This window comes from Petromyzon marinus, chromosome 43 (assembly GCF_048934315.1).
Source record: "Petromyzon marinus isolate PM22_M1 ecotype Great Lakes invasive population chromosome 43, UKy_Petmar_22M1.pri1.0, whole genome shotgun sequence".
In the NCBI taxonomy this organism is placed as follows: domain Eukaryota; kingdom Metazoa; phylum Chordata; class Hyperoartia; order Petromyzontiformes; family Petromyzontidae; genus Petromyzon; species Petromyzon marinus.
Genome location: NC_133709.1, coordinates 11,067,305 through 11,093,223, shown reverse-complemented (window position 1 = coordinate 11,093,223; position 25,919 = coordinate 11,067,305). Strand labels below are relative to the sequence as shown.

Genomic DNA, 25,919 nt, shown 5'->3' with positions numbered 1-25,919 from the left:
ACTCCAGACACTCCAGACACACCAGACACTCCAGACACACCGGCCACTCCAGACACACCAGACACACCAGACACACCAGACACACCAGACACACCAGACACTCCAGACACATCGGCCACTCCAAACACTCCAGACACACCAGACACTCCAGACACACCAGACACACCAGACACTCCAGACACACCAGACACACCAGACACACCAGACACTCCAGACACACCAGACACACCAGACACACCAGACACACCAGACACACCAGACACTCCAGACACACCAGACACACCAGACACACCAGACACTCCAGACACACCAGACACACCAGACACACCAGACACACCAGACACACCAGACACTCCAGACACACCAGACACACCAGACACTCCAGACACTCCAGACACACCAGACACACCAGACACACCAGACACACCAGACACACCAGACACACCAGACACACCAGACACACCAGACACACCAGACACTCCAGACACACCAGACACACCAGACACACCAGACACACCAGACACACCAGACACACCAGACACACCGGCCACTCCAGACACACCAGACACACCAGACACTCCAGACACACCAGACACACCAGACACTCCAGACACACCAGACACTCCAGACACACCAGACACACCAGACACACCAGACACACCAGACACACCAGACACACCAGACAGACCGGCCACTCCAGACACACCCGACACACCCGACACACCGGCCACTCCAGACACACCAGACACTCCAGACACTCCAGACACACCGGCCACTCCAGACACACCAGACACACCAGACACACCAGACACACCAGACACATCGGCCACTCCAAACACTCCAGACACACCAGACACTCCAGACACACCAGACACACCAGACACTCCAGACACACCAGACACACCAGACACACCAGACACACCAGACACACCAGACACACCAGACACTCCAGACACACCAGACACACCAGACACACCAGACACTCCAGACACACCAGACACACCAGACACACCGGCCACTCCAAACACTCCAGACACACCAGACACACCAGACACTCCAGACACTCCAGACACACCAGACACTCCAGACACACCAGACACTCCAGACACTCCAGACACACCAGACACACCAGACACTCCAGACACACCAGACACTCCAGACACACCAGACACTCCAGACACACCAGACACTCCAGACACACCAGACACACCAGACACACCGGCCACTCCAGACACACCAGACACACCAGACACTCCAGACACTCCAGACACACCAGACACTCCAGACACTCCAGACACACCAGACACTCCAGACACTCCAGACACACCAGACACTCCAGACACTCCAGACACACCAGACACTCCAGACACACCAGACACACCAGACACTCCAGACACTCCAGACACACCAGACACTCCAGACACTCCAGACACACCAGACACACCAGACACTCCAGACACACCAGACACACCAGACACACCAGACACACCAGACACTCCAGACACACCAGACACACCAGACACACCAGACACACCAGACACTCCAGACACTCCAGACACACCGGCCACTCCAAACACTCCAGACACACCAGACACTCCAGACACACCAGACACACCAGACACTCCAGACACACCAGACACACCAGACACTCCAGACACACCAGACACACCAGACACACCAGACACTCCAGACACACCAGACACTCCAGACACACCAGACACTCCAGACACACCAGACACACCAGACACTCCAGACACACCAGACACTCCAGACACACCAGACACACCAGACACTCCAGACACTCCAGACACACCAGACACACCAGACACACCGGCCACACCAGACACTCCAGACACACCAGACACACCAGACACTCCAGACACACCAGACACACCCGACACACCCGACACACCGGCCACACCAGACACTCCAGACACTCCAGACACACCAGACACACCAGACACCAGACACTCCAGACACACCAGACACACCAGACACTCCAGACACACCAGACACACCAGACACTCCAGACACACCAGACACACCAGACACTCCAGACACACCAGACACACCAGACACTCCAGACACACCAGACACTCCAGACACACCAGACACTCCAGACACACCAGACACACCAGACACTCCAGACACACCAGACACACCAGACACTCCAGACACACCAGACACACCAGACACTCCAGACACACCAGACACACCCGACACACCCGACACACCGGCCACACCAGACACTCCAGACACTCCAGACACACCAGACACTCCAGACACACCAGACACACCAGACACACCAGACACTCCAGACACACCAGACACTCCAGACACTCCAGACACACCAGACACACCAGACACACCCGACACACCCGACACACCGGCCACACCAGACACTCCAGACACACCAGACACACCAGACACTCCAGACACACCAGACACACCCGACACACCAGACACTCCAGACACACCAGACACACCAGACACACCAGACACACCAGACAGACCGGCCACTCCAGACACACCCGACACACCCGACACACCGGCCACTCCAGACACACCAGACACTCCAGACACTCCAGACAGACCGGCCACTCCAGACACACCAGACACACCAGACACACCAGACACACCAGACACACCAGACACTCCAGACACACCAGACACACCAGACACACCAGACACTCCAGACACTCCAGACACACCAGACACACCAGACACACCAGCCACTCCAGACACACCAGACACTCCAGACACACCAGACACACCAGACACACCGGCCACTCCAGACACACCAGACACTCCAGACACACCAGACACTCCAGACACACCAGACACTCCAGACACACCAGACACACCAGACACACCGGCCACTCCAGACACACCAGACACACCAGACACACCAGACACACCAGACACTACAGACACTCCAGACACTCCAGACACACCAGACACTCCAGACACACCAGACACTCCAGACACACCAGACACACCAGACACTCCAGACACTCCAGACACTCCAGACACACCAGACACTCCAGACACACCAGACACACCAGACACTCCAGACACACCAGACACTCCAGACACTCCAGACACTCCAGACACACCAGACACTCCAGACACACCAGACACTCCAGACACTCCAGACACTCCAGACACACCAGACACTCCAGACACACCAGACACACCAGACACTCCAGACACACCAGACACTCCAGACACTCCAGACACTCCAGACACACCAGACACTCCAGACACACCAGACACACCAGACACACCAGACACACCAGACACACCAGACACTCCAGACACTCCAGACACACTCCAGACACACCAGACACACCAGACACTCCAGACACACCAGACACACCAGACACACCAGACACTCCAGACACACCAGACACACCAGACACACCAGACACTCCAGACACACCGGCCACACCAGACACACCAGACACTCCAGACACACCAGACACACCAGACACTCCAGACACTCCAGACACACCAGACACTCCAGACACACCAGACACTCCAGACACACCGGCCACTCCAGACACACCAGACACTCCAGACACACCAGACACACCAGACACACCAGACACACCAGACACTCCAGACACACCAGACACTCCAGACACACCAGACACACCAGACACACCAGACACTCCAGACACACCAGACACACCAGACACACCAGACACTCCAGACACACCAGACACACCAGACACTCCAGACACTCCAGACACACCAGACACACCAGACACACCAGACACACCAGACACACCAGACACTCCAGACACACCAGACACACCAGACACACCAGACACACTCCAGACACACCAGACACACTCCAGACACACCAGACACACCAGACACTCCAGACACTCCAGACACACCAGACACACCAGACACACCAGACACACCAGACACACCAGACACACCAGACACTCCAGACACACCGGCCACACCAGACACACCAGACACTCCAGACACACCAGACACTCCAGACACACCAGACACACCAGACACACCAGACACACCAGACACACCAGACACACCAGACACTCCAGACACACCAGACACACCGGCCACTCCGGCCACACCAGACACACCAGACACACCAGACACTCCAGACACTCCAGACACACCAGACACTCCAGACACACCAGACACTCCAGACACTCCAGACACACCGGCCACACCAGACACACCAGACACACCAGACACTCCAGACACACCAGACACACCAGACACACCGGCCACACCAGACACACCAGACACACCAGACACACCAGACACTCCAGACACACCAGACACTCCAGACACTCCAGACACACCAGACACACCAGACACACCAGACACTCCAGACACACCAGACACTCCAGACACTCCAGACACACCAGACACACCAGACACACCAGACACACCGGCCACACCAGACACACCAGACACACCAGACACACCAGACACACCAGACACTCCAGACACTCCAGACACACCAGACACACCAGACACACCAGACACACCAGACACACCAGACACTCTAGACACACCAGACACACCAGACACACCAGACACACCAGACACACCAGACACTCTAGACACACCAGACACACCAGACACTCCAGACACTCCAGACACACCAGACACACCAGACACACCAGACACTCCAGACACACCAGACACTCCAGACACACCAGACACACCAGACACTCCAGACACACCGGCCACACCAGACACACCAGACACACCAGACACACCAGACACTCCAGACACACCAGACACACCAGACACACCAGACACTCCAGACACACCAGACACACCAGACACTCCAGACACACCAGACACACCAGACACTCCAGACACACCAGACACACCAGACACTCCAGACACACCAGACACTCCAGACACACCAGACACACCAGACACTCCAGACACACCAGACACACCAGACACACCAGACACACCAGACACTCCAGACACTCCAGACACACCAGACACACCAGACACTCCAGACACACCAGACACACCAGACACACCAGACACACCAGACACTCCAGACACTCCAGACACACCAGACACTCCAGACACTCCAGACACACCAGACACACCAGACACTCCAGACACACCAGACACTCCAGACACTCCAGACACACCAGACACTCCAGACACTCCAGACACTCCAGACACACCAGACACTCCAGACACACCAGACACTCCAGACACACCAGACACACCAGACACACCAGACACTCCAGACACACCAGACACACCAGACACACCAGACACTCCAGACACACCAGACACTCCAGACACACCGGCCACTCCGGCCACACCAGACACACCGGCCACACCAGACACACCAGACACACCAGACACACCAGACACACCGGCCACTCCGGCCACACCAGACACACCGGCCACACCAGACACACCAGACACACCAGACACACCAGACACTCCAGACACACCAGACACACCAGACACACCAGACACTCCAGACACACCAGACACACCAGACACACCAGACACACCAGACACACCGGCCACTCCGGCCACACCAGACACACCGGCCACACCAGACACACCAGACACACCAGACACACCAGACACTCCAGACACACCAGACACACCAGACACACCAGACACTCCAGACACACCAGACACTCCAGACACACCGGCCACTCCAGACACACCAGACACTCCAGACACACCAGACACACCAGACACACCGGCCACTCCAGACACACCAGCCACTCCGGCCACACCAGACACTCCAGACACACCGGCCACAGCAGCCACTCCGGCCACACCAGTCACTTCGGCCATCTCGGCCACTCCAGACACCCCAGACACACCAGCCACTTCCGGCCACACCAGTCACTTCGGCCATCTCGGCCACTCCAGACACTCCAGACACACCAGACACACCGGCCACTCCAGACACACCGGCCACTCCAGACACACCAGACACATCGGCCACACCAGCCACTCCGGCCACACCAGTCACTTCGGCCATCTCGGCCACTCCAGACACACCAGACACACCAGACACACCGGCCACTCCAGACACACCAGACACACCAGACACTCCAGACACACCAGACACACCGGCCACACCAGACACACCAGACACACCAGACACACCAGACACTCCAGACACGCCGGCCACTCCAGACACACCAGACACGCCGGCCACTCCAGACACACCAGACACTCCAGACACTCCAGACACACCAGACACACCGGCCACTCCAGACACTCCAGACACACCAGACACACCAGACACTCCAGACACACCAGACACTCCAGACACACCAGACACACCAGACACACCAGACACTCCAGACACACCGGCCACTCCAGACACTCCAGACACACCAGACACACCAGACACTCCAGACACACCAGACACACCAGACACACCAGACACTCCAGACACTCCAGACACTCCGGCCACACCAGACACACCAGACACACCAGACACACCAGACACACCAGACACACCAGACACTCCAGACACACCAGACACACCAGACACACCAGACACACCAGACACACCAGACACTCCAGACACTCCAGACACTCCAGACACACCGGCCACTCCAGACACTCCAGACACACCAGACACACCAGACACTCCAGACACACCAGACACACCAGACACTCCGGCCACACCAGACACTCCAGACACACCAGACACACCAGACACACCAGACACACCAGACACTCCAGACACACCAGACACACCAGACACTCCAGACACACCAGACACACCAGACACACCAGACACTCCAGACACACCAGACACTCCAGACACACCAGACACTCCAGACACACCAGACACTCCAGACACACCAGACACACCAGACACACCAGACACTCCAGACACACCAGACACACCAGACACACCAGACACACCAGACACTCCAGACACACCAGACACTCCAGACACACCAGACACACCAGACACACCAGACACTCCAGACACTCCAGACACACCAGACACACCAGACACACCAGACACACCAGACACACCAGACACTCCAGACACACCAGACACTCCAGACACACCAGACACTCCAGACACACCAGACACTCTAGACACACCAGACACACCAGACACACCAGACACTCCAGACACACCAGACACACCAGACACACCAGACACACCAGACACTCCAGACACTCCAGACACACCAGACACTCCAGACACACCAGACACACCAGACACACCAGACACTCCAGACACACCAGACACTCCAGACACACCAGACACTCCAGACACACCAGACACTCCAGACACACCAGACACTCCAGACACACCAGACACTCCAGACACACCAGACACACCAGACACACCAGACACACCAGACACTCCAGACACACCAGACACTCCAGACACTCCAGACACACCAGACACACCAGACACACCAGACACACCAGACACACCAGACACACCAGACACTCCAGACACACCAGACACACCAGACACACCAGACACTCCAGACACACCAGACACTCCAGACACACCAGACACTCCAGACACACCAGACACTCCAGACACACCAGACACTCCAGACACACCAGACACTCCAGACACACCAGACACACCAGACACACCAGACACACCAGACACTCCAGACACTCCAGACACACCAGACACTCCAGACACACCAGACACACCAGACACACCAGACACACCAGACACTCCAGACACACCAGACACTCCAGACACACCAGACACTCCAGACACACCAGACACTCCAGACACACCAGACACTCCAGACACACCGGCCACTCCAGACACTCCAGACACACCAGACACTCCAGACACACCAGACACACCAGACACTCCAGACACACCAGACACTCCAGACACACCAGACACTCCAGACACACCAGACACACCAGACACACCAGACACACCAGACACTCCAGACACACCAGACACTCCAGACACACCAGACACTCCAGACACACCAGACACTCCAGACACACCAGACACTCCAGACACACCAGACACTCCAGACACACCAGACACTCCAGACACACCAGACACACCAGACACTCCAGACACTCCAGACACACCAGACACTCCAGACACACCAGACACTCCAGACACACCAGACACACCAGACACTCCAGACACACCAGACACTCCAGACACACCAGACACTCCAGACACACCAGACACACCAGACACACCGGCCACACCAGACACTCCAGACACACCAGACACACCAGACACACCAGACACTCCAGACACACCAGACACTCCAGACACACCAGACACTCCAGACACTCCAGACACACCAGACACTCCAGACACACCAGACACACCAGACACACCGGCCACACCAGACACACCAGACACTCCAGACACACCAGACACACCAGACACACCAGACACACCAGACACACCGGCCACTCCAGACACACCAGACACTCCAGACACACCAGACACTCCAGACACACCAGACACTCCAGACACACCAGACACTCCAGACACACCAGACACACCAGACACACCAGACACACCAGACACTCCAGACACACCAGACACACCAGACACTCCAGACACACCAGACACACCAGACACTCCAGACACTCCAGACACTCCAGACACACCAGACACTCCAGACACTCCAGACACACCAGACACTCCAGACACACCAGACACTCCAGACACACCAGACACACCAGACACACCAGACACTCCAGACACACCAGACACTCCAGACACACCAGACACTCCAGACACTCCAGACACTCCAGACACTCCAGACACACCAGACACTCCAGACACTCCAGACACACCAGACACTCCAGACACACCAGACACTCCAGACACACCAGACACACCAGACACACCAGACACTCCAGACACACCAGACACTCCAGACACACCAGACACTCCAGACACACCAGACACACCAGACACACCAGACACACCAGACACTCCAGACACACCGGCCACACCAGACACACCAGACACTCCAGACACACCAGACACACCAGACACACCAGACACTCCAGACACACCAGACACACCAGACACACCAGACACACCAGACACTCCAGACACACCAGACACTCCAGACACACCAGACACTCCAGACACACCAGACACTCCAGACACACCAGACACTCCAGACACACCAGACACTCCAGACACACCAGACACACCGGCCACACCAGACACACCAGACACACCAGACACACCAGACACTCCAGACACACCAGACACTCCAGACACACCAGACACACCAGACACTCCAGACACACCAGACACTCCAGACACACCAGACACACCAGACACTCCAGACACACCAGACACTCCAGACACACCAGACACTCCAGACACACCAGACACACCAGACACTCCAGACACACCAGACACACCAGACACACCAGACACTCCAGACACACCAGACACACCAGACACACCAGACACACCAGACACACCAGACACACCAGACACTCCAGACACACCAGACACACCAGACACACTTGCCACTCCGGCCACACCAGACACACCAGACACACCAGACACACCAGACACTCCAGACACTCCAGACACACCAGACACACCAGACACACCAGACACACCAGACACACCAGACACACCAGACACACCAGACACACCAGACACACCAGACACTCCAGACACACCAGACACACCAGACACTCCAGACACACCAGACACACCAGACACTCCAGACACACCAGACACACCAGACACACCGGCCACTCCAGACACTCCAGACACTCCAGACACACCAGACACACCAGACACACCAGACACTCCAGACACACCAGACACTCCAGACACTCCAGACACACCAGACACTCCAGACACTCCAGACACACCAGACACACCAGACACTCCAGACACACCAGACACACCAGACACTCCAGACACGCCGGCCACACCAGACACACCAGACACACCAGACACTCCAGACACTCCAGACACACCAGCCACTCCGGCCACGACACGCCAGCGGCACTTGCCCCCGGTCGGCGTGTGGGCTACACGGGGCGTCTTTGTGCTTGCTGTGTACGCAGTGCTTGATGCTGAAGGACGTGGACCTCGCGTACCGACTCAACCAGCTCCTGGAGACTGGCGACAACTGGCGGTTCCTCAGCCCCCAACAACACTCGGCTTACTAGTAAGGCAGAGTCTCCGTGTCTCCGTGTCTTTGTGTCCGCGTCTCCCCCATGTCTCCATGTCCCCGTGTCCGCATATGCCCGTTTCCCCGTGTCTCCGTGTCCACATATCCCTGCGTCCCCGTGTCTTTGTGTAGGTAAATTCCCATGTCTCTGTGTCCCCATATCCCTGTGTCCCTATGTCCTCCATGTGCCCTTATCTCTGTGTCTCCCTGTGTCTCCCTGTCCCTGTGTCTCTATGTCTCTACATTCCTGTGTCTCTATGTCTCTACATTCCTATGTCTCTATGTCTCTACATTCCTGTGTCTCTATGTCTCTACATTCCTGTGTCTCTATGTCTCTACATTCCTGTGTCTCTGTGTCCCCGTGTCTCTATGTCTCTACATTCCTGTGTCTCTATGTCTCTACATTCCTGTGTCTCTATGTCTCTACATTCCTGTGTCTCTATGTCTCTACATTCCTATGTCTCTATGTCTCTACATTCCTGTGTCTCTATGTCTCTACATTCCTGTGTCTCTATGTCTCTACATTCCTGTGTATCTATGTCTCTACATTCCTGTGTCTCTATGTCTCTACATTCCTATGTCTCTATGTCTCTACATTCCTGTGTCTCTATGTCTCTACATTCCTGTGTCTCTATGTCTCTACATTCCTGTGTCTCTATGTCTCTACATTCCTGTGTCTCTATGTCTCTACATTCCTATGTCTCTATGTCTCTACATTCCTGTGTCTCTATGTCTCTACATTCCTGTGTCTCTATGTCTCTACATTCCTGTGTCTCTATGTCTCTACATTCCTGTGTCTCTATGTCTCTACATTCCTGTGTCTCTATGTCTCTACATTCCTGTGTCTCTATGTCTCTACATTCCTGTGTCTCTATGTCTCTACATTCCTATGTCTCTATGTCTCTACATTCCTGTGTCTCTATGTCTCTACATTCCTGTGTCTCTATGTCTCTACATTCCTGTGTCTCTATGTCTCTACATTCCTGTGTCTCTATGTCTCTACATTCCTGTGTCTCTATGTCTCTACATTCCTGTGTCTCTATGTCTCTACATTCCTGTGTCTCTATGTCTCTACATTCCTGTGTCTCTATGTCTCTACATTCCTGTGTCTCTATGTCTCTACATTCCTGTGTCTCTATGTCTCTACATTCCTGTGTCTCTATGTCTCTACATTCCTGTGTCTCTATGTCTCTACATTCCTGTGTCTCTATGTCTCTACATTCCTGTGTCTCTATGTCTCTACATTCCTGTGTCTCTATGTCTCTACATTCCTGTGTCTCTATGTCTCTACATTCCTGTGTCTCTATGTCTCTACATTCCTGTGTCTCTATGTCTCTACATTCCTGTGTCTCTGTGTCCCCGTGTCTCTATGTCTCTACATTCCTGTGTCTCTATGTCTCTACATTCCTGTGTCTCTATGTCTCTACATTCCTGTGTCTCTATGTCTCTACATTCCTGTGTCTCTATGTCTCTACATTCCTGTGTCTCTATGTCTCTACATTCCTGTGTCTCTATGTCTCTACATTCCTGTGTCTCTATGTCTCTACATTCCTGTGTCTCTATGTCTCTACATTCCTGTGTCTCTATGTCTCTACATTCCTGTGTCTCTATGTCTCTACATTCCTGTGTCTCTATGTCTCTACATTCCTGTGTCTCTATGTCTCTACATTCCTGTGTCTCTGTGTCCCCGTGTCTCTATGTCTCTACATTCCTATGTCTCTATGTCTCTACATTCCTGTGTCTCTATGTCTCTACATTCCTGTGTCTCTATGTCTCTACATTCCTGTGTCTCTATGTCTCTACATTCCTGTGTCTCTATGTCTCTACATTCCTGTGTCTCTATGTCTCTACATTCCTGTGTCTCTATGTCTCTACATTCCTGTGTCTCTATGTCTCTACATTCCTGTGTCTCTATGTCTCTACATTCCTGTGTCTCTATGTCTCTACATTCCTGTGTCTCTATGTCTCTACATTCCTGTGTCTCTGTGTCCCCGTGTCTCTATGTCTCTACATTCCTGTGTCTCTATGTCTCTACATTCCTGTGTCTCTATGTCTCTACATTCCTGTGTCTCTATGTCTCTACATTCCTGTGTCTCTATGTCTCTACATTTCTGTGTCTCTATGTCTCTACATTCCTGTGTCTCTATGTCTCTACATTCCTGTGTCTCTATGTCTCTACATTCCTGTGTCTCTATGTCTCTACATTCCTGTGTCTCTATGTCTCTACATTCCTGTGTCTCTATGTCTCTACATTCCTGTGTCTCTATGTCTCTACATTCCTGTGTCTCTATGTCTCTACATTCCTGTGTCTCTATGTCTCTACATTCCTGTGTCTCTGTCTCTACATTCCTGTGTCTCTATGTCTCTACATTCCTGTGTCTCTATGTCTCTACATTCCTGTTCCTGTGTCTCTATGTCTCTACATTCCTGTGTCTCTATGTCTCTAAATTCCCATGTCTCCGTGTCCCTGTGTCTCCGTGTCTCCGCGTCTATAAATTCCCGTGTGCTCGTGACTCTATATCTCCATATCCCTGTGTCCCGATGGCCCTGTGTCTCCGTGTTCCCATATCCCCGTGTCCCCATGTCTCTGTGGCTCTGTGTCCCCCGTGTCTCTGTGTCCCCGTGTCTCTCAATCCCCGTGTCTCTCAATCCCCGTGTCTTTGTGTCCCCATGTCTCTCAATCCCCGTGTCTGTGTGTCCCCGTGTCTCTCAATCCCCGTGTCTCTCAATCCCCGTGTCTGTGTGTCCCCGTGTCTTTGTGTCCCCATGTCTCTCAATCCCCGTGTCTTTGTGTCCCCGTGTCTCTCAATCCCTGTGTCTCTCAATCCCCGTGTCTCTCAATCCCCGTGTCTGTGTGTCCCCGTGTCTTTCAATCCCCGTGTCTCTCAATCCCCGTGTCTCTCAATCCCCGTGTCTTTGTGTCCCCGTGTGCAGTTCCCGGTTCTTCACTCTGCTGTGTCAGCTGGAGAGCATGGAGACCATCATGGAGTTCTACAAGCGATACTTCATCCCCTCGGTGAACCACGCAACCGCACCGCAACCGCACTACAAACACCACAACCACACCACACACAACCACACCACATGCAACCACACCACACACAACCACACCACATACAGCCACACCACACACAACCACACCACACACAACGACACCACAACCACTACAAACACCAACCACACCACAACCACACCACAACCACACCACATACAACCACACCACACACAACCACACCACAACCACTACAAACACCAACCACACCACAACCACACCACAACCACACCACATACAACCACACCACAACCACTACAAACACCAACCACACCACACACAACCACACCACACACAACCACACCACATACAACCACACCACACACAACCACACCACAATCACTACAAACACCACAACCACACCACACACAACCACGCCACATACAACCACACCACATGCAACCACACCACAACCACTACAAACACCAACCACACCACAACCACACCACATACAACCACACCACAACCACTACAAACACCAACCACACCACAACGACACCACAACCACACCACAACCACACCACAACCACTACACACACCAACCACACCACAACCACACCACACTACACACAACCACACCACAACCACTACAAACACCAACCACACCACAACCGCACCACATACAACCACACCACACACAACCACTCCACAGCCTCTGCAAAGAGCAACCACACGCACAACCACAACACAATCATACCATAACGACACCACAACCACACCACAACCATACGACTACCACACCAACCACAACTGCTACAAACACTAACCACAACCACACCACACACCATAACCACAACAAACACCACAACCACCACAACAAGACCGAGTCTGCGTGTCTCTCTCATCATCATCACTGTGGCTAGGAGATGTTAACTACCCCGCCTGGTGTGCAGGAGGTCGTGGGTTCAATCCCGACCCTGACGCCTGCTGCTGCTGTATATTTGGAGTTTGCGTGTCTCTCTCTCCCCATGTCAGGTCGCTTCTGAAAGAGAGCTCCATCGCTCAAGTGGTTACCTTGCGTGGTAAAATAAAAATAAAAAAATAGTTGAGTTTCAATGGCTGTAAGATTTACCCCGCAAGTCACTCAGAAGCAGAATCTTTACGCGGGAGAAATCCGATGAGCGACGAACCCCAAATTCACAAATGTCCAGTAGGGACCAAGCATCAGCAGCAGCAGCAGCAACATCGCCTGCCCCCTCCTGCGCAACACCTCACAGGAGCCCCCAGAACGACGAGTCTCGGCGAGGCCTTGCTGGGTCAAGCGAGCGTCATTGTGACGTTAATGATAACAGCAGGGCCACCCACGGCACACGTGCCTGGCACTCACCGTCGCCGCTACGCACCTCAACTGGGGCCTTACCCTGGTAAAATAACAAAAGTAGGTGATGGTTTTAAACGCGTGGTTTCTCACGTGCAGCAACAACAACAACAACCGTCACAACGTTCGTCACCACGGGTAATCGAGGGTTTGGCTGTTGTTACAACCGCGCCTGGTCCACCTTGTCATGAACACGTGCGCGTGTTGATGTTGTCGTGCTGACATTCGTGTTGACATTGTGCAGATGCTGTTGCGTTGATGGTGTCGTGTTTGTGTTGTCACGTTGACGTTATGTTGATGCCGTCGTGGGGTTGATGCTTTGTTGATGTGATGATGTTACGACGTTGTTGATGTTGTGACGTTGTTCATGTTGTTGGTGTGATGATGTTTTCATATTGTTGTTGCTAATATTGTGATGCGATTATGTTGTTGCCGATGTTGTGATGATGGTGTGTTGATGCTGTGTTGATGGTGTGTTGATGTTGTTGATGTTGTTGATGTTGTTGTTGATGTTGTTGATGTTGTTGATGTTGTTGATGTTGTTGATGATGGTGTGTTGATGTTGTTGATGTTGTTGTTGTTGATGTTGTTGATGTTGTTGATGCTGTGATGATGGTGTGTTGATGTTGTTGATGTTGTTGATGTTGTTGATGTTGTTGTTGATGTTGTTGTTGATGTTGTTGATGTTGTTGTTGATGTTGTTGTTGATGTTGTTGATGTTGTTGTTGTTGTTGATGTTGTTGTGCCGCGCACAGAGCAGCTTCCCCAGCTCGCGCATCATGGTGGAGCTGATCCAGGCACTGGACATGAACTCCAGAGTCGACCTCATTCCCTCTGTGTGGCAGGGTGCGGCACACACACACACACAAAGACAAAGATCCCCCGTGTAGCCTTTAACAGGACTTGGAGCAAGTGCTGTTGGCAAGTAGCACCTATGAAGGCCGGGAACAGCGCACGAGGGGGCGGGTTGCCAGCGCCACGCCCGGCCACCTTTGTCTCCCCAGTGGCGATGTTGACACACCGCACCAGGTGCTCAATTTGAGGCTGAGTCGACCTAGGGGAAGCCCAGGACTGGTCCAGGCAATCGTCACTCGGGTGGTTGGGTTCGGAGCGCAGCGTAGCGCTAACCGCTGCACCACCGCTCCAATACCAAGACTAATGTTGACACACCGCACCAGTTACTCATTTGAGGCTGAGTCGACCTAGGGGAGGCCCAGGACTGGTCCAGGCAATCGTCACTCGGGTGGTTGGGTTCGGAGCGCAGCGTAGCGCTAACCGCTGCACCACCGCTCCAATACCAAGACTAATACCCGACATTCGCCGCTGGGTGACAGGCTACGTGCACTTTGAGGCCGCGTGAAATGTCGAAGGCTCGCCAACAGGAGGTCACGGGATAGACCCGGGTGCCATGGGTTGGCTTACGCAGATGACTGGTAGATGCACCCGGCTGTACCCCGGCGCTCCGCTCGTTGCTGTGATCATCGCTCCTCTGCCCTCGGTTGTTCCTCCAATTGCCCTGTAGCGTCCTTCATGAGCCTCCTCTACCGCTCCCCACACACACACACACGTGTGCTGTGCGGTGGTCTCTGTGAATTATGCGCACACACCACCAGCCACCTGCCAGCAGCGAGAGCCGTCCACACTTCACACGACTGCCTCAAAATGCACCCAGCCTGGCACAAGCATCGTGGTGATTTCCACCGCCGCTTAGTGGCGAATGGCAGCGGCTGTTGTATAATGCACGTGTGGTGGTGCACGTTTGCGTGTGTGTGCGTGCGTGTACGCGCGTGTGTGTGTGCGCGTGCATGCGTGCGTGTATGCGCGCGTGCGTGTGTGCGGGCGTGTGTGCGTGTGTACGTGCATGTGTACGTGCGTGTGTGCGAGTGCGTGCGTGCATGTGTGCGTGCGTGCGTTTGTGCTTGCATGCGAGTGCGTGCGTGTGTGTGCGTGCATGCATGCGTGTGTGTGCATGCGTGCGTGTGCGTGCGTGTGTGTGTGTGCGTGCGTGTGTACAGATGTCAAGATGTTTGGTCACTCTGAGCGGAAGGATGTGGTGGAGGAAGCTTTGGCTGTGATGGCACGAGAAAAACACAGCCCAACGGTAATCACCAACCACATGCACGCACAACAACCACACACACACAACTACAGTGTCAACCACACACACACAACTACAGTGTCAACCACACACAACCACAGTGTCAACCACACACACAACTACAGTGTCAACCACACACACGCAACTATAGTGTCAACCACACAACTACAGTGTCAACCACACACACACACACAACTACAGTGTCAACCACACACAACTACATTGTCAACCACACACACACAACCACAGTGTCAACCACACACACACAACTACAGTGTCAACCACACACACACAACTACAGTGTCAACCACACACAACTACAGTGTCAGCCACACACAACTCCAGTGTCAACCACACACACACAACTACAGTGTCAACCACACACACAACTACAGTGTCAACCACACACACACAACTACAGTGTCAACCACACACAACTCCAGTGTCAACCACACACACACAACTACAGTGTCTACCACACACACACAACCACAGTGTCAACCACACACACACACAACCACAGTGTCAACCACACACACACAACTAGTGTCAACCACACACACACAACTACAGTGTCAACCACACACAACTCCAGTGTCAACCACACACACACAACTACAGTGTCAACCACACACACACAACTACAGTGTCAACCACACACACACAACTACAGTGTCAACCACACACACACAACCACAGTGTCAACCACACACACACAGCCACAGTGTCAACCACACACAACCACAGTGTCAACCACACACACAACTACAGTGTCAACCACACACAACTACAGTGTCAACCACACACACACAACTACAGTGTCAACCACACACACACAACTACAGTGTCAACCACACACACACAACTACAGTGTCAACCACACACACACAACTACAGTGTCTACCACACACACACAACCACAGTGTCAACCACACACACACACAACCACAGTGTCAACCACACACACACAACTAGTGTCAACCACACACACACAACTACAGTGTCAACCACACACAACTCCAGTGTCAACCACACACACACAACTACAGTGTCAACCACACACACACAACTACAGTGTCAACCACACACACACAACTACAGTGTCAACCACACACACACAACCACAGTGTCAACCACACACACACAGCCACAGTGTCAACCACACACAACCACAGTGTCAACCACACACACACAACTACAGTGTCAACCACACACAACTACAGTGTCAACCACACACACACAACTACAGTGTCAACCACACACACACAACTACAGTGTCAACCACACACACACAACTACAGTGTCAACCACACACACACAACTACAGTGTCAACCACACACACACAACTACAGTGTCAACCACACACACACAACCACAGTGTCAACCACACACACACAACTACAGTGTCAACCACACACAACTACAGTGTCTACCACACACACACAACCACAGTGTCAACCACACACACAACTACAGTGTCAACCACACACACACAACTACAGTGTCAACCACACACACACAACTACAGTGTCAACCACACACACACAACCACAGTGTCAACCACACACACACAACTACAGTGTCAACCACACACACACAACTACAGTGTCAACCACACACAACTAGTGTCAACCACACACACACAACTACAGTGTCAACCACACACAACTACAGTGTCAACCACACACACACACAACTACATTGTCAACCACACACACACAACCACAGTGTCAACCACACACACACAACTACAGTGTCAACCACACACACACACAGATATAGCCTTGACAGACTGTCGGGGCAAAATATTTGAACCAACCTCGGGCCTCCCCTAGGTCGACTCAGCCTTGAACGAGAACCCGGCGCGGTATGTAAACACGGAGCTCTTGCCCTGACCGGTCTGCGTGGGCCACCTGGGGGACCTTTGTCTCTGCGTGCGTGCAGGTGCAGGCTGCTCTTTCCGCCGTGGTGCTAGAGGTGTCCCAGCGAATGTCACCCCAGCCGCAGGAGGAGGCGCGTAGGCCTCTGGGCCTCCGGTGGACGGCCCGGTCCCTGGAGCAGGCCACACAGCTGCTGGTCCGTGCGGGCCTCACGGAGAAAGCCTGGTAACGCACGTGCCAACACACAGTCACGTGCCAACACACAGTAACGCACGTGCCAACACACTCGCACGTGCCAACACACTCGCACGTGCCAACACACAGTAACGCACGCGCCAACACACAGTCACGCACGCGTTAACACACACTCACGCACGCGCCAACACACAGTCACGCACGCGTTAACACACTCACGCACGCGCCAACACACACGCACTCGCCAACACACTCGCACGCGCTAACACACAGTCATGCACGCGTTAACACACGCTCACGCACGCGCCAACACACACTCATGCACGCGTTAACACACACACACGTGCCAACACACACACATGCACGCCCTAACACACACTCACGCACGCGCTAACATACACTCACGCACGCGCTTACACACGCACGCACGCGCTAACACACACTCACGCACGCGCTCACACACACTCGCACGTGCCAACACACACTCACGCACGCGCTCACACACAGTCACGCACGCGCCAACACACAGTCACGCACGCGTTAACACACACTCACGCACGCGTTAACACACTCACGCACGCGTTAACACACGCTCACGCGCTAACACACAGTCACGCACACGTTAACACACGCTCACGCACGCGCCAACACACACTCATGCACGCGTTAACACACACACACGTGCCAACACACACTCAAGCACGCGCCAACACACACACATGCACGCGCTAACACACACTCACGCACGCGCCAACACACGCACGCACGCCCTAACACACACTCACGCACGCGCCAACACACGCACGCACGCGCTAACACACACTCACGCACGCGCCAACACACACTTACGCACGCGCTAACACACACTTACGCACGCCCTAACACACACTTACGCACGCGCTAACACACACTTACGCACGCCCTAACACACACTTACGCATGCGCTAACACACACTTACGCACGCCCTAACACACACTTACGCACGCGCTAACACACACTTACGCACGCGCTAACACACACTTACGCACGCCCTAACACACACTTACGCACGCCCTAACACACACTTACGCACGCGCTAACACACACTTACGCACGCCCTAACACACACTTACGCACGCGCTAACACACACTTACGCACGCGCTAACACACACTTACGCACGCCCTAACACACACTTACGCACGCCCTAACACACACTTACGCACGCGCTAACACACACTTACGCACGCCCTAACACACACTTACGCACGCGCTAACACACACTTACGCACGCCCTAACACACACTTACGCATGCGCTAACACACACTTACGCACGCCCTAACACACACTTACGCACGCGCTAACACACACTTACGCACGCGCTAACACACACTTACGCACGCCCTAACACACACTTACGCACGCCCTAACACACACTTACGCACGCGCTAACACACACTTACGCACGCCCTAACACACACTTACGCACGCGCTAACACACACTTACGCACGCGCTAACACACACTTACGCACGCCCTAACACACACTTACGCACGCCCTAACACACACTTACGCACGCGCTAACACACACTTACGCACGCCCTAACACACACTTACGCACGCGCTAACACACACTTACGCACGCCCTAACACACACTTACGCATGCGCTAACACACACTTACGCACGCCCTAACACACACTTACGCACGCGCTAACACACACTTACGCACGCGCTAACACACACTTACGCACGCCCTAACACACACTTACGCACGCCCTAACACACACTTACGCACGCGCTAACACACACTTACGCACGCCCTAACACACACTTACGCACGCGCTAACACACACTTACGCACGCGCTAACACACACTTACGCACGCCCTAACACACACTTACGCACGCCCTAACACACACTTACGCACGCGCTAACACACACTTACGCACGCCCTAACACACACTTACGCACGCGCTAACACACACTTACGCACGCCCTAACACACACTTACGCATGCGCTAACACACACTTACGCACGCCCTAACACACACTTACGCACGCGCTAACACACACTTACGCACGCGCTAACACACACTTACGCACGCCCTAACACACACTTACGCACGCCCTAACACACACTTACGCACGCGCTAACACACACTTACGCACGCCCTAACACACACTTACGCACGCGCTAACACACACTTACGCACGCGCTAACACATGCACGCATGCGCTCACACACACGCTCACGGAGAAAGCCTGCTATCTCACGCGCTAACACACGCTAACACGCTAACACACGAGAACACACGCTAACACGCTCACTCGCTAACACTCTCACTCATTAACACGCTCACTCACTCACACACTCACTCGCTAACACACTCACTAACACACTCACTCACTAACACACTCACTTACTCACTCGCTAACTCACTGGCTAACACACTCACTCACTAACACACTCACTTGCTAACACACTCACTAACACACTCACTCACGAACACACTCACTCACTAACGCACTAACATGCTCACTCACTAACACGCTCACTCACTAACACAATCACTAACACGCTCACTCACTAACACACTCACTAACACACTCACTCACTAACACACTCACTAACACACTCACTCGCTAACACACTCACTCGCTAACACACTCGCTCGCTAACACACTCACTCGCTAACACACTCACTCACTAACACACTGACTCACTAACACACTCACTAACACGCTCACTCGCTAACACACTCACTAACACACTCACTCACTAACACACTCACTAACACGCTCACTCACTGACACACTCACTAACACACTCACTAACACACTAACACACTCGCTAACACACTCACTGACACACTAACACACTCACTAACACACTCACTAACACACACACTCGCTAACACACTCACTGACACGCTCACTAACACACTCACTCACTAACGCACTCACTCGCTAACATTTACGCTGGCACCCTAACACGTGGTGGTGGCTCCCTTGAAGCTACAAGCCCGGGTTTTGATCCTCCCTCCACATCTAAATCTCACTTATCATCCTTCCCTCTCCCAACTCCCTCTCCTTCTCCCCTCTCTCCCCCGTCCCTCTCTCTGTCTCGGTCCTCAGGAAGCACCTGCAGCTCTTCCAACAGAGGAACCTGGCACCCACGTGAGTGATCACACACGCGAGGAGACACACACTCGCTCCTGCGTGTGCGCGGGGAGCGGTGGCGCAGCGGTTAGCCCTAAGCTGCGCTGCGAACCCGGCAACCCGAGTTCGACTCCCGCCCACGACCAACGTCGGTGGCGATTATCTGAACCGGTCCCGGGGCTCCCCTAGGTCGACTCGGCCTCAAATGAGTACCCTGGTTGCGGTGTGTAGTAAACATCGCTAGCACTGGGGAGACAAAGGCGGCCGGGCGTGGTGCTGGCCACCCGCCCCCTTTGCGTGCCTTTGTATATGTGCGAGCCCGCGTTGCACATCAGGCGCGCGATTAATGACGTTAGCGATGATGTTGTTGCCATGGAGAAGACCCGCTCTCGCCTGGCGAGCGGTAATTGATGGCGACGTCAACAGCGGTGGTGGTAATGGCGCCGTTGCCACGGAGACCCTCCCTCTCCTCGCACCCGGTGAGCGGCGATCGACGTCCGACGTTGCCTCCGCAGTGAGGCCGTGCTGCGGGAGGCGCTCGCTCACCTGGTGAGCGGGCGCTGGAACGCGGAGGCAGTGGCGCTGGTGGAGGCTGCGTCCGCCCTGGGGCTGGCCTGCGCAGGGTCGCTGGCACACACGGCCCTCGCCGGCCTGCAGCTCTCTCCCACGCAGAGGTGGGACCCCCCCCACCTCCTCCTCCTCCTCCTCCTCACCGCAACCGCAACCGCCACTCACCCTGCTCACCACCGCCACTCGCCCTGCTCACCACCACCACCACTCACCCTGCTCACCACCCGCCCATCGTCCCTCGCTCACCCATCACTCCACACACACACCACACACACACACACCACACACACACCACACACACACCACACACACACCACACACACACCACACACACACACCACACACACACCACACACACCACACACACACCACACACACCACACACACACATACCACACATACACCACACACACACCACACACACACACACACCACACACACACCACACACACCACACCACACACACACCACACACACACCACACACATACCACACATACACCACACACACACACCACATACACACACACACCACACACACCACACACACACACACCACACACACACACCACACACACCACACACACACACACCACACACACCACACACACACCACACACATGCCACACACACGCCACACACACACCACACACACACACCACACACACACACACACACCACACACACACACCACACACACCACACACACACACCACACACACCACACACACACACACCACACACACCACACACATGCCACACACACGCCACACACACACCACAGACACACACACCACAGACACACACACCACACACACACCACACACACACACCACACACACACCACACACCACCAGCAGTCATCTCAGTCGGTCAACCTATGGCACCAGAGTCTGTCGCGTGGCCTCCTGGCCAGCGGGCGTTCGACACTTCCCGTGTCCTCAAAGTGCACCTAGCCTGGCACAAGCACCGTGGTAACGTCACCGCCACTTAATGGCGAATGGCGGCTGTTGTTGTTACTGTTGTGTGGGGGGGAGCGGTGGTGCAGTGGTTAGCGCACTCTGCTACAAACCCGGCGACCCGAGTTCCACCCTCGGGCAGTATCAGTGACGTTCATATGAACCGGTCCCAGACCTTCAATAGGTCAACTCAGCCTTAAACGAGTACTTGGTTCTGGCCACCAACCCCCACGTGCACCGTGCCGGTCTTCATAGGTGCCGCTCGCTAACAGCACTTGACCCAACGCGCTGTGAAGGCTATACGGGGATGGACCTTTGTCTTTGTGTGTGTGTGTGTGTGTAACAGCGAGACACTGAACAAGGTGTTGGCTGACAGCGGCAGCAGCAGCGGCGGCAGCAGCAGCGACGACAGTGACGACAGTGACAGCGACAAGGAGTGACGTGGACCTCTGGCGTCACATCCATTCATACAGCAACAACAACAACACTCACAACAACAACAACACTCACAACAGCAACAACACTCACAACAACAACAACACTCACAACAACAACACACTCACAACAACAACACACAACAACACTCAACAACAACACTCACAACAACAACAACACTCACAACAACAACAACACTCACAACAACAACAACACTCACAACAACAACACTCACAACAACACTCACAACAACACACTCACAACAACAACACTCACAACAACAACACTCACAACAACAACACTCACAACAACAACACTCACAACAACAACAACACTCACAACAACAACACTCACAACAACAACACTCACAACAACAACAAACTCACGCACACCTGCATGCATACACACTCACAACAACAACAACACACACACTCACACACTCACGCACACACTCAACAAACAACAACAACCGCCATTCGCCACTAAGTGGCGGTGACGTCACCACGACGCTTGTGCCAGGCCATGTGCATCTTGAGGCCACGTGAAGTGTCGTGACGCCCGCGGGCAGGAGGTCACGGGGCAGACCCAGCAGGTGCCACGTGTCGACTGACAACACACTCATGCACGCACACGCACACGCACAAGCACGCACACCCACAGCAGCAAGCTTCCGGGAGTCCGCCGGGTTAGGTGTTGTGAGTCGATGGTGATGATCGTATTTTACAAGCAGGTTGGGCGCGTGAACTTCACACCCTGTCGGCTTTTCTTGGCTTCATTTAAAACGTGAACGGCAGCGGCAGCGGGTCGTGTCTTCACTTCGTCCACCCGGTGAAGCGTCGCTTCGGCGACTCTCACGAGTCGCGTGACTGGCACTGAGCCCAGCGCAGCTGAGAAGCCTGGGTTCGCGTTCAGGCTCAGGTGACCATTCATTCGGCCACATTCGTACATACAGTGCAAAGGTTTGAGAACTATTTTCTTATCCAGGGTCCAACGGGAATTCCACTTGCCTTCGGCGAACACGGTGCGACTGCGATTATCCGGACCGTGTACAACGTATAACGGTGCAATTCCCCCCTGATACACTGCTATGCTCCTGCGCCTGACGCGGTGATCTGCTGGCTTGACCACATGCATAGGAAAAATTGTAGCTGTTGGCTCTCTGCATCTCCATAAGCGGCTGTATGAAAGAAGAAGACTCCGTGAGATTCCGGTGGAGATACGGTGACCTGCCAGGATCTGAGCTGACAGTCTCCCGCCATGCATTGCTCTGCTGGACTCGCATCGAGACCCATCGACTCACACAGAGACCCACTGACTGTCACAAACCCATCGACTCGCAGAAACCCACACAGAGACTCATAGACTCACATTGAGACCCATAGTCTTACACGGTGACCCATAGACTCACACAGAGACCCGTAAACTCGCACAGAGACCCATAGATTCACACGGTGACCCGTAGACTCGCACAGAGACCCATAGACTTACATAGGCTCAGAGACCCACAGACTTGGACAGAAACCCACGCTCGCACAGACCCATAGACTCGCACAAAAAACCCACAGACTTGCCACCTACAGCCGCACAGATCTCTCCTAACAACGTGGAGAGACCCATAGACTCACACAGAGACCCGTAGACTCACAGATACCCATAGACTCACACAGAGACCCGTAGACTCACAAAGACTCATAGACTCACAGAGACCCATAGACTCGCACAGATACCCATAGACTCACACAGAGACCCGTAGACTCACACAATGACCCATAGACTCACACATAGACTCACACAGAGACCCGTAGACTCACACAAAGGCTCAGACTCACACAGAGACCCATAGACTCACACAGAGACCTGTAGACTCACACAGACTCACTCACACAGAGACCATAGACTCACAGAGATCCGTAGACTCACACAGACCCGTAGACTCACACAGACACCCATAGACTCACACAGAGACCCATAGACTCACACAGAGACCCATAGACTCACACAGAGACCCATAGACTCACACAGAGACTCAGACTCACACAGAGACCCATATACTCACACAGACCCATAGACTCGCACAAAGACCC

The 25,919-nt window shown here is 54.1% G+C and overlaps 1 protein-coding gene across 1 annotated transcript in view; it reads left to right on the top strand.

The window, feature by feature from the left end:
* The window catches only part of PTCD3 (pentatricopeptide repeat domain 3), a 54,585-nt gene extending 29,957 nt beyond the window's left edge, over positions 1–24,628 (top strand). Inside the window, exons 17-24 of the mRNA XM_032970063.2 lie at positions 10,081–10,184; positions 13,122–13,203; positions 15,313–15,403; positions 16,573–16,658; positions 18,601–18,761; positions 21,849–21,890; positions 22,388–22,546; positions 23,747–24,628. Coding sequence (XP_032825954.2) covers positions 10,081–10,184; positions 13,122–13,203; positions 15,313–15,403; positions 16,573–16,658; positions 18,601–18,761; positions 21,849–21,890; positions 22,388–22,546; positions 23,747–23,840 — 819 coding nt within the window. The 3' untranslated portion in view covers positions 23,841–24,628. The remainder of the gene's footprint in view (positions 1–10,080; positions 10,185–13,121; positions 13,204–15,312; positions 15,404–16,572; positions 16,659–18,600; positions 18,762–21,848; positions 21,891–22,387; positions 22,547–23,746) is intronic.
* Positions 24,629–25,919: the final 1,291 nt, after the last annotated feature.